A 12,937-nucleotide genomic window follows, 5' to 3' on the forward strand; every position below is an offset into this window, starting at 1 on the left:
AATTTGACCTTCAAATGATCTTAATTTGGTAAAATTCAACCTGAACTCGAGTTAGAAAGACCAAGCAAAGTTCTTGCAGAGAATGACCTAAGCGACCAACGACCATACCATACCTCAGGAACGCTATACAGTTATCCATTTACTATAAGTGCACATCTTCAAATATTAAGATCAAAGTCAGACGATATTCCGATGAGGCATTAAACAAAAAAAAACATGCAGGAGTGATTTGATGCCAAGCCTCTGGTAACAAAAAGCCCCTCTGTTTCTGCTGGAACCCACAAGCTCTGACTTCAAACCCATTGGGGGTGGGGGGGTTACTTTGGCTCCGGCTGTGTACGACCACGACAGATTCGATTAGATCAGTCCGGCCCCATAGTCCTTGTGGCATTGACCGGGTGCATGAGCTGGGCATCATGGGACTGATCAAAGTGCACAAGTGTCCTCTCACAGGGACGGGTGAGGGTGGGGGGCGGGGTGGACAGCAAGCCATCTGCAGAAATATGCAAGTGTTCTCTGGGGGTTTCAGTGGGATACGGTGAGGTTCCCGTGCACACCGTCCAGCCATCAGTGCTGTCCCAGAGTCCCCTTAGCTAGCTAGCAATGAATGCTACATTCACCCCTTCAATGTCACCTGACTGAGAGGGACACAGAGTCTCCTGCAGACAGGACGATGCTGAAAGTACAGTATACTAAAAGCATCCATCTGCAAAGCACGTCATGAACACACTCAAATGTACTGTAACATGCACAGAAACACGCTAATGGTGCCTATTTCAGACAAACGAGCCATTCCATTTAGAGACGGGAATACACACACACACGCGCGCGCGGCAGCAACACGGGATCAACATGGAGACGTGCATTAAGACCGAGGGATGGTGGAGGAAAAAAAAGGGGGAAAAGAGGAGGGGAGTGGAGGCAGGAAGGAGGGGGGATGAGCGAGCGCCATGGATTTTTGCATCACGACCAGCTATCATTGGCCCTTTATGCAAAATGGTAGATCCCAGCTTCTTGCCGTGCAATCTGTCACAAGGAAACATGGAGAAACAACGGGAAGAACAGCGAGAGAGAGAGAGAGAGAGGGAAGGAGGGAGAGGGAAAGCCGTGGTGAAAAGCAGACACCGTCGGCACACTCACACAGAAACGCACACAAGGCCAGAGAATGGTGGTACTTACATGAGGATTCTGTGCCGAACATGGCTGGGCTGGGAGCTGCGATGGAGATGGAGATAGAGGAGGAGAAAGAGGAGGAGAGAGGGGCGGGAGGGAGGGAGAGAGAGAGAGAGAGAGAGAGAGAGAGAGAGGGGAGGGGGTGGGGGTTGATGAGCAGGCAGCTACACAGCGGGGGTCATCAAAGCACACAATGCATCCAGCCGGCCGGCCCCGGCTCTGACGCCCAGATGCTCTGTTCCTGTAGCCGCTAAACAGCCCTACTCCTAACAACACACTCCGCTCCCAAAAACACACACACACACACACACCGTCCAGCTGCCAAATCAGCGCCCTCAGTGGAGAAGTAGATAAAAACTAATGGCGATCCTTCACTGAAAGCGTGTGTGTACTGTATATATTCAAAATCCAGAGATGTAGCAGTAGCAGCTAGCGTTGTCCTCTGTTCTTGCCTTCTCCTACAATCCCCTCTTTCTGTCAGTCGCTCTTCTCTGGGTCCTCTTTCCCTACATGTCGACGCCGCTGGGAGCAAAAGAGGAGCCGTCCTGGGAAAGGGGGAGGATTTTTTTTTTTTTTTTAAGCGGAGCGCAGCTACTGCGATTCCTGGGCCGCGGCAGGCAGCCCGTTAAGACAATGGCTGTGCAAACAGTCAGTGACGTCAGGAGCCCTGCGAAAGGCTGAATGCTGCTGGTGGTGGTGAGCGTGAGGGAGGGATGGAGAGATGGAGGGGGTGGTGGTGAGAGTGAGGGAGGGAGGGATGGAGAGATGGAGGAGGTGCTGGGCTGGGCTGGAGCACAGGGGGGGGGGGGGGAGTGGGAACAGGCCAATCAAAATGTGATGCCCCCCCCCTAAAAAACCATCACCACCAACAATCACTAAACCTGCCTTCACACGCGTATACACCCAGTCTTCAGATAGGCACACACCACTGCCCATTGAAGCAGTGTTGAGGGAGGATAGGGCCAGCTTCAATCTGGCAGCTCCACAAATTGAAATGAATAGTAGACATTACACTAAAGACAGCTGTGCATCTACCTGGCTGCGTGGAAGCAAATGTAATAAACACACACACACAAACCAGATCTCAGGTCACCTAATTTCAGGTATATTGGCAATGCATGCATACTCGAGTAGAATCATGTAATCCAACTTGATCATACCAGCAAACTCAAAATTGCTATACTATTTACAGCCCAGGCCAGGTACTGTATTCAAGCTTGTTCACTCAACAGATAAATTAGGCACACTTGAAACTGTCATCCGTTTAATTAAAGTGATGACTGATGATGTCTATTAAAATAGCCAATGGGATCATTTATTCATCACAACTTCCTAGCTGTATTAAATGCAATCCTGTATATACATAATTAGTACTGCCAGCATGAATCACATGGGTTAGCCTAATAATGTAGCATGATGATGCAGAGGGGACGTGGAGGGTTTGGGTGAAAGGGTTTGGGTGAAAGAGTGAGTGTGTGTGTGTGTGTGTGTGTGTGTGTGTGTGTATGCGTGCGCTAGCTACTACACTGCATGTCAGGTCAGACCGGCTGCCGTACTCTCTCTCTGTCGAGAGAGTAAAAGAGGAGTGTTCTGTTTAAGACCTGGCTCTCCTTTGTCCCTCACACATGGTCGCCTTCCCTCTCCTCTCTTCCCTCTCCCAACGTGTCTCTTTGTCCTTCAGATGGAGGCTGGGCCCCCTCTCTCCATCCCCCTCCCCCTCCTCCTCCTCCCACCCCTCCATCCCCTTGTTAAAGACATCTCCCGGGGTCATGTTAATTACACAATGGGCTCTCTGAAACACTGTGCCGGGAGAGGAGGAGAGAAGGGGTCGTTTTGGGGCTGCACTGGGGTCAGATCCTAACTATCTCAACTGTGTAATCGCAGATGGTGTAATCTCTTCTCATGTGAGCTTTTTTTCCCCCTCCACACATCTCTGATCTGGGACCAGCAACTGCTCAGCTGGGAGTGCAATCACAGTCTTAATCAGAGTAGGGATGCCTGGTGCCTCCCTGTAGTCTAGGCTAATCTCCGACAGTAATACTGCAAATATCCTGATCAAGACCCCTGCACTGGTCCTGGGTCTGTGTGAAGAGACAGCAGAACAAAGAGCTTTCAGAGGTCACGATTCGCTTTCAAATCAATTCTCGATTTGATTATGATAGAATTTTCAATTACATTTTCACCATTTGACTGCAGTAACCCATTAAATACAGGGGGTCCTGTAATGGTAGGGGCACAAACAATTATTGTGAAAACAGGATAAAATCCCCAAATCAATTAATGGGAGGGAATGTTTTTTAACATAATTTTTGTGTTAATTTTTCAGAATTTGTGAATCGATCTATAATCGTCAATAATAGAATCGTGATTCTTACATGAAGCCCTTTCAAACATTGTCAACATCAATGCACAAAGGCAACCGAACCAAGACCACCAAAAGGCTCCCTTATCCCAGCTGAAGGGCTGTGAGAGAACAGCTAAAAACAGACAAAGCTGGAAGAGCTAAGACGATGTTTGGATTTGTTCTTCAGTGGCATGTGGGCACGGTAGCGTGCGCTCGCCGTCGTGGCAACCTTCAGGAGGTCCGAACATTGCCATAACAACCACAAGGGTCAGGTGAGTCTGAGTGGGGTGGATGCATCCCCTCCCCCCCCGTGATGCATCTATTCAGCATGCCACCAGAAGTAATAACATTCACAAGGCAGTTATTTCGGAACCCTCCCCACCAACACTCCCCCGCCCCCCAAACCCTCCCCACCACTCCCCCACCCCCCAAAACCCCACCCCCACCTGAACTGGAACAAGTACCACCCAGAAAAGCCTCTCCTCCCGGTTGCTAGGCAACTGAAAATAAGCGTGAGAGGAGTGTGGCCATTATTAAAAGAGAGAAAGAGATGGCGTGAGAGAGGAACGAGGGATAAGGGAAGATGGGCTGTTCGCTGAACGAGCCAGCACTAGACCCCACTATCACACTTCGTCAGTGAGCTCTCAGAATCTGACTGTGTGGGAGGGAGAGAGAGAAACAAGGCATCCATGTGACATGATGTGATACTGGGCCAGATGGAGCTACTGATAAGCAGGAGATGCAAGACACAGGCTAAAATACAATGAGAAATCCGGTTTAAATTTGCATTTACAGTAGCTTAGCATGACCAAATGTTCCTGTTGTAGGCGTTTTAGATTCAAGGTTCTGATCTTTTGCCCAGGCTGCATAGACAACGGCCCAATCGCAGACTTTAAAAACCATGACCAAGAAGACTTTACAAACCGGCATTTCATTTCATACTTCTTCTACTTCTTTTTCTTTTCTAGGCGTGAGCAGAAGAATAAGACACCCCCACAAAAGATGGTCGGTGAGGGTTTATTACCTACATGGGGGTCTCAATTCAAATGCAGTGGGACTATTCAGCTAACTAGGTCAGCACAGCTGTGGCTCTGTCGCTGCTGTCACCTACTGGTCAAAGGGAGAAGTGCATGTCCTCTTTCCTCTGCTTTGACCATCGGACTTGTTACAGTCACTCCTGTCAGACCAAGGGCCTTGCAAGGTCAACAAGACTTGAGAATTAGTCCATTGCTGTTCCTCATTAAGTTTGAGGTTGAATAAAAGGTCATGGTGCTTGAGCATTCATTGTCTGAAAAGGCTGCAAAGAAATTCCAAATGTCTGTCTGCTAGGCCAACCTCGCAGCCTGGGGTTAATAGTTCATTGGGTAGCTGAGACCTCTGTTGTCTTAACAAATGCTGAGTGACCCAGAGGAGGCTTTTCATCAGAATCATGAGATTTAGGCCTCGGTTGAGGCGCTGTCAGACACACACAAACACAACCTTGTCCCCCTGGCTCCAAGCACTGATCCTATTCCAGAGGCAGAGAGAGCAGGAGAGACTGTATATAGCATGCAGGAATGCCAAGCCCTCCAGCCTGGGAGAGGGATGGAATTCCATACAGACGGCTGCATGGAGTTTGCAGACACCAAAGAGACTTAAAAATCTGTGGAAGACAATAACACCATGCAATGAGAATGAATAGTCCACTACGCTAATAAAATACAGTAAAATCATATGGCTAACCTTAGCCTGCCCTCCTATGTCAAAGCTATGCATCAGGCCTATTTCACCTATGTGCTTTTCAAGCATAAGAACTGATGTGACCTGCTGATACCAGTTGCTTGTGTAACTGCTGTGCTACTGTATGAGGGAGGCGTAGGCCCTCAGTGTCCACCAGGGAGCTGTATTTTAGAGCTGGCACCGTTTTCTCGTTGTTTACAATGAGCAATTAGGTCTAGGGCGCTATAGGGAAGGCAAGTTTATTTGTAGCACATTTCAGCAACAAGGCAATTCAAAGTGCTTTACATGAGACATTAAAAGCATCAAGACAAAGTGCCTGTCATATAAAACGAAATGCAAAAAAGAAAGGACATTTAAAACAAAATGCAGGAAAAATAAAATACGGGAATAAGAGTTACAGTGTATCAAGTGTTTCCCATTAATTGCCTAGACTATGGCGGCCCGTCTAATTTGTCCCGCCATAGTGTCATAAATCAGTATTATTATAAATAATTATTTAGGCTACTGAAAGTATTTGACTTCTCATAATAATATAAATAAAAGATCTCGAACGCCGTTGTTTTGTGCTGTGCAATAGGCTACTTCAAGCATCTATCCCTCCATCAGCCAGCCAGCCCCTCCCCGCGTGCTGCACTGGAAGCTGGAAGTAAAGAAGTATTTTGAGGACTCGTCGTCACTGTAGTTGTCCACTAGTCCAAACATAATTTAGCCTATGTAACGTTATATCTAGCTAGCTAATGTTAGCTAATTTTCCAGGCTAGCTAGACTAGATTATCAACAGCGACACTGACAACTAGAATTAGCTAGCTAGGCTAACGTTACCTAACGTTAACTAGCTAACAACCTAACGTTGGCTAGATAGGTTTGCTGGTAGTCAGGCCAATATCATTGAAAAAAGTCTTAAGCTTAATATGTTTGTACTCTTGATTTGCAGGTCGTGAGTGTTTTTCGGCGCCACTTGCCGAGCCTCATCGCTTTGGCTCTGGCAGAAAAAAGAAAGATAAAGCCCAGGAAAATCCAATGCTCAGATTCAGGGTGCAAAGTTTGCAAATAGGGGGCCATACACACTCATCATTCTCTCCCTCTCTCTCACACACACACACACACACACACACACACACACACACACACACACACACACACACACACACACACACACACACACTTTCACTCATTGCTCATTTTCACAAGTCAACCCTGTCCTCTTTCTTGATGACTCTGCTGTATGGGAGTCTCCCTTAGACTGTGACTACATGTTATTTGTGATACTGGAAATGGAATCTTTTAGAAAGGTAGATTTTTATTTGTTATCTTTGTCTTTGTACATACAGTGTGTGTATATGTGAGGTTTTTTTATGCAGAGTGAAATTTAGGTTGTAGTTAATGTGAAAATGCATGTAAATAGCTCAAGGTCATGTTCCGAACATTAAAGTCCCGTCTCATTTACCATGCTTTGTGGGTGTGACTTTGCCAATGTCATCCCCTTTCATAACCAAATGTGTTAATGATTAAATTGTTATTCTACCTTGATTTTGCTCTCCAAGTGCACCAGATTGATGCATTTAAATGTAAAATGTTAAACTATATGATATAGATGGAATGCACTTTATTTAACTCAAAGAGCCTTTACTCGCCTAATATAATTTTTCTTTTGATGTTGGTCAACAATCTAACACCCAGAAAGAAGGTTTAATTTCCTTATTATTAAAACATGACGCAGAGGCAAAGGATCGCCTGAAATTACAAAAAAAATTAACATGAGGCCCTTTATACTGTTCCTTAAACATCATTATTTATTAATGAAGATAATGTCAAAAAATTAAAAAAAGAACTAGCAGATATAGAGGGAACATTTTGGCAATATCAAGAAATTGGGATAAAGAGCTTAATTACCCTTTATTCTATCTTTATTTTGTGCTGCTATAGAGCATATTGTATTTTGTACTGTTCTTTTCTTCTTCTAAAAAAAAAAGAGTAAGATACAAATCTTTGGTTTTCTTATGAAGATTTCATATGCATGCATGTATATTTTGTATTGTTTTGTTATGTTGTCTTATGTATTATATATTAATTTTATGTCTGTAATGATTGTTTTTATTTTATTTTATTGTATTTATTTTACACAAATACAAACAACAAAAACACACAGGCTCTGTATGCCAAAAATTGATGTAGTATGTCCCAAGACATAGTATGCCACATTACGTATGGCAAAAATACCAGGTCTACTACTACTTCTGGTCATATTTTGCAGTATGCAAGCCAACACACTTTTCTGGCTATTCTGAACCACAATCCTGTGCTCAGCGGAAATTATGTCACGGATGTGGTCAAATTTCAAGGCGCAAGGTTAGATTTACTAAAAGTAAGCTGAATCATCCAAACAGTCTACTGAGAAAGATAATACATTGACATGTATTACCTTTTAAAACTCGCGCCCCTGTGACACAGCATTCAGTTGAAGTGCGCATGCGCAACGTTGTGCTTAAACAACACAGTAGTAGCCAACTATTCCGGCATCTATGGATATCGTTTAGCGTTTAGCTCAATGATATCATGGCGGAGGTGAGAAAACCGAGGCGAAACATCACGGAGGAAGCCAGAAAAAGAAAAAGACAATCTGATAACTTTACGACAGTGCACTTACTCGCAGAGCCTGTGGGGGCGCAGTTCCGAGAAAACCGGAGAAAACGCTATGTATTGCGATTGATGGAGAACATTTTCAGTCTCTTGTTTGGGCGTTCATGTCTTGCTAATAGTAGCACAATGCAGTCGAACTGAACTCAAAGACTTTATAAACACTTTAAACAAGTAAGGATCGGCAGGTAAACTAAACTCATCAAAATCAACTCCTCATCAAAGTAAGACATATCTCTTTGGAACCTGGCCATTGCAACTTATGTTGATAGACTATACTATCAAAAGTGGACTATACTATGCTATTCTATATCATTGATGCTCTTCTGTTCATTGATGTTGTGAAGACAATAGTGCCTGCTAGTTACGTATCGTAACATGTAGGTCTGAACAAACAAATGGGTTCAATGATAGTTGGACTTCAAAAATTAGGGTATAAAAACGCAAATGAGCCCCCGACAGACTGTCCTCATATTTGATTTTATTTGAGTGCACTGTGGAGTGTTTAAGTGAGTTTTCTTTTAATGCTAGCCAGTTCAAGCCCAGCCATTGCGCTAGCATTAGCAAACGTGAACACCTTAACGAGAGACAGTGTGGAATCAGCTGAAAATGATCTCCTTCAGTGAACAACATTAAGGGTAAGTCTAAAATGAGGTCCTAGTTAAAAAATTCCAGACTATCCCTTTAACACTCCTATTAAGGCAAGACCCCTTATAGATTAGGTTACAATACTTTCCCTAATACTAGCCTAGGAGCCTGGACCCTTCCCTCATTTGGCCAAACCGCTCCTCAGTGGTACCCATAGATGCCAGCTCTCAGGTTCTAGAAATACCAGCTGACATGGGCTTTGTGGTGCTTCTCCTGGATATCAGCTACAGTAAGGGTGGGTGAGGGTGGATAGATTCCAAAAGCAACATCCAGAGTTGCTGCTAATATTGACATTTTGACTTGGCACTGCTGATTGAAGCCAGACATTTTTTTAGAAGGGAGCTATGGGGCAGAGCTGCCTGCCCTGTCAAAGGTAGGGCAAACATTGCTCTCTGTGCTCATGTTACCAACGCAGTTTCTATATAAAGCTCAGTCACCCGTCTGATCTAGCTGAAGTGTGTGTGTGTGTGTGTTTTATTGCTATAGTACAGTGCCTGTTCAAAACGCAAGTGTTCGGAAGGGGCCGATTGCAAACAGTTCCCAGCACAGCGCCCTCTGTCTGCACTTCCTTGGGTCCTAGTGCCCGTTGAACATTGCCTGTTTCGAATGGGCAGATTAATTGCAGCTTTCTCAAGAACCGTTCAAGAACATCTAGGGTTGGGTATCTGAGTATCTTTTTTTTGTTGCTGCAAAATCTGTGCCAAATGTTGATACTTCACGGACATGAGTGCTATTGCAAACAGCCAATCACAGCTAATAAGTACTGTACGGCATTGTACAGGCAACTTGACTGACAAATCAGCATGGAGCTATTTGGGTAAACATTGTGAGACTCGACTGCCTTGGAGTTGAAAGAGAGGCAGGCAAATTCAGTGAGCTAGCCAAGATACATTCTCAAACTTTGGACAAAAAATCGACAGTGTTGACATTGTTAGCCAGCAAACTTCCTAACAAAACAAGCCACAAAACGCTGAGGGATGGCTTTCTAGCTAGTTGAGTTGGCAAGAAAACACCTCAAGCTCTGAACTCTGTGGATTTAGAAAGTAGGTGAGCTCCTCCTGATTATATGATTATATGAATATAATTTTACTGACACCAATCAAAAGGTACTTGGCAATGGGGAAAATTCACTGTGGCAAGTGCCCCCAGGTGGTGGGCTCTGGTACTGTACATGTGACGGATAAACGCAAGAACTAACTAGCTAATGTACAAGGTCGATCTTAAGTCCCTTCTACCCAATTTCATCAGGTGGAGGACAAAAAGCCAATAAACCTCTTCAACCATTCAACTTACTGTTGCTTTTTTCCGCATATTATTAGGCCATGACTTCTCTTTTGAGTCAGTGCCATGCCTGGAGGAGCATGTAGCTTGGGAGCTACAGTGGCCGGGTGGGGATCGCAAGGTCCCCGGTTCGATCCCAGCTCCTGGCATTGTGCCGAAATGTCCATGGGCAAGACACTGGACCCCAAAAACGTGACGCAGTACCTAGTACCGTCGCCTCACAGCAAGAAAGTCCTGGGCCTTTCTGTGCAGAGTTTGCATGTTCTCCCTGTGTTCGCAAGGGTTTCCTCCCAAAGAACCCAATACGAAAAACATGCAGAATAACAGATCGCTAACTAACGCTGTCCGTCCGTGACAAAGATGGACAGGAGCACTTGGTTGGTCCCAAGGCACAGCTCATGCATACTGCCTACTGTCTGCTCCTGGCTACCCTTGGGGGAAGGATGACGAGATGAGTGAAGATCAGAAGCATTTCATCGGCAACCCTAATGCATCTGTGTTTTCACGTGAGTTAAGTGTGTGTGTCACATGCCGTTTGACAAATAAAAAATTCTTCTTCTTACTGTTTCCCAGGGCTCAATGCTTCAAAAACACTTGTGTGCTTTCTCCCGCAGGCTGGATTATATAACACCTAGTTTCAACTACATTGTGATTGGCATTTGGAGCCGTGCCAATAACAACAATATTACCAATGGGTAATTCACCTGTAAAAGTATCACTCCGCTTTGATACATTGTATCACAACGTAATAGGATTGTAAGCAATAAACATATTGAAACTTTTATTTTAGTTGAAATGGGACAGACACTTTGGGACACACTTTCATAGTGTGTTATATTAGCTGTTAGCTAGCTGGCGTTAGGTTGCCTATAGCAACGGCATACAATGGAGAACTATTTCAGATGCGGAAGGATGAAAGCAATGCAGTTTAGCAAAATTGAGTACAAACCAATCTTTTCAAAAATATTCAACAACAGTGCAGTGCTGTTGTAAACGCAATAACACCCTTGAGGTCATGCTTTATCTTGGTTATTGGCACGGCTGTGCTGCGCCATAGCATAGCCGTGCCAATAACCACAATAAAGCACAACCTAGAGTGTGTTATTGCTTATATATCCCTTCTCTATTTGACAAAAAAAAACTATTGGGTGCTGCGTCTACTCTTCTTCACTACACTGTCAGACACAGCCTCCTGGTCAAGTGGCTTTCATCCACTTTCATGCACTGAGCTTGACACTCCCCGATTCTCCACTCTCGTTGATGGGGAATGTCCAGGCTCACTTCATGCATATAGAAAAGAGGAACTAGAAGACTTAGGAACTATTAATGATAAGTTGGTAGTGAAGAGGAACTAAGGGTTAGCCCTACATACTGTAATGTCTAGAAAGGATGTTGTCAGTTGAATTTCACCACATAAAGGGGATGTATGACAGACTCAAAATTAAGATGTGGTGAACACACCAGCATGAACACATCAGCAGAAGTCTCCTTCCATTATGTTACACACACACACACACACACACACACACACACACACACACACACACACACACACACACACACACACACACACACACACACACACACACACACACACACACTCCTTTAGATGTTACACTACACGTGTCCCTCCATGTCTGACTGCTGAGTTTGCTTGCTCCATGTGTCTAAATGTTCCTGGCCGTCTACGCCAGCTGGCTGTGTGAAAGAGCACATTCTTCCATAGCTCATCAGCGCTCTTCCACAGGAGAGACTAGCCGCTGTTTGCAAGGAGTCAGCAAAGGCCAACGTTGACATTAAACCATGAAATTGTATGACTATTCACCTCGGCCAAAAAGACCGATGATTTTCTAGAGTTAATCCTGAGTGTACCCCATCCATTATATAGTTATAAAAGAGAGGCGTCCTGGCAGATTGTGCCTCCTACTGTATCAGTCTGTAAAGGGTATTACGTTTACAAAAAGCAAGCTGCACCTCCTCTAGCCACACAGAGAGCTGTGATAATAGAAGTTAAGTTAATTAACATTTCACTAGGTTTAGCTCAAATGATGTTAGCTGCCTATTGGTAACTTTGCAAACGCCACGAATTAAGAGTTCAGACTGCGCATATTCATTATCAGATTCACTGAAATATATTGACTTGACCTTTGCTGTACGCTACAGGCTAACAGTATTACAGACGATAGTTGATTTGGTCATTATTGTCTGATGCTCTACCGACTGAGCTAACTTTGTCGAATTGATTTAGAAGAAAACTAGCTATATGCAAAAGCTGACCAATTTAAAGACCCCGGTGGCTACACAAGGTTACCTATAGCATGGGAAGCTACAACATGCTAACTATCAAGCTAGCTCTCCAAACTCAAATGTGCTAACGTTAGGTACATAGCTAGCTAACGTTAACGTAAGCCGAAAACTTTTAAAGTGAGGCTAAGGCAAGGACTGTACTAACGCTATACACACCCAATACAAAACAAATACCATGTTGAGTAAACCTTACCTTGAAAGTTTGAACGTGAAAGCACGCTAATTCCTTCTCAGTAGCATTTCATTTGCTAATTTCCACTGAAGCTCCAAGCAAGTAAGTTAGAACATTCACCCAGCAGCGCGAGAGACTGTAGACGTGTCTGCACAGAAGAGGGACTTAGCTCGAGCTGGCTAGCTGGATGCTAGCAAGTACACTGACGTTAGGAAGCCAGCCCAGTTAACAATTTAATAAAGCTAATAAAATGATGTGGACATGTGTGGCTTACGTGTGGTCAGATTGTCGTTGTATCTCAATGGTACCCGTGAAACATACACCAGCAATTGCATTACAAAACCCCAGACAGTCCAAAAATGTCCCAAGACCAGACGATGCAATACTTCAGTTGTTCCAGCAAGCCTGCTCCATTCTGTCGTCTGCAACAGCGTATGCCTTAACCCTAGTACAATTCCTAGTGTGTGTGTGTATGTATATCATATACATGGCAAATAAAACCGATCTTGAATCTACCAGCCAATTATACTCTTGACCTCACCATGTTCTCAGACAATTAAATGAGGGGAAAATAGATTGGGAAAACAACCCAGTTTGTACACATTCACTAGTTTATCTGAAATATGCAAGTATATAGATGCAAAATATGTCGTTTA

The 12,937-nt window shown here is 44.3% G+C and overlaps 1 protein-coding gene across 2 annotated transcripts in view; it reads right to left on the reverse strand.

Annotated features, from left to right (window-relative positions):
* Positions 1-12,423, reverse strand: part of LOC311319393 (suppressor of tumorigenicity 7 protein homolog) — a 47,868-nt gene extending 35,445 nt beyond the window's left edge. For both annotated transcript variants that reach the window (XM_084450943.1, XM_084450942.1), the window contains exons 1-2: positions 12,303-12,423; positions 1,180-1,215 (exon numbers count right to left, since the gene is read on the reverse strand). In XM_084450943.1, the coding sequence (XP_084307069.1) occupies positions 1,180-1,201 (22 nt within the window). In that variant the 5' untranslated portion in view covers positions 1,202-1,215; positions 12,303-12,423. The remainder of the gene's footprint in view (positions 1-1,179; positions 1,216-12,302) is intronic.
* Positions 12,424-12,937: the final 514 nt, after the last annotated feature.

This window comes from Borostomias antarcticus (genome assembly GCF_949987555.1).
Source record: "Borostomias antarcticus genome assembly, chromosome: 16".
In the NCBI taxonomy this organism is placed as follows: Eukaryota; Metazoa; Chordata; class Actinopteri; order Stomiiformes; family Stomiidae; genus Borostomias; species Borostomias antarcticus.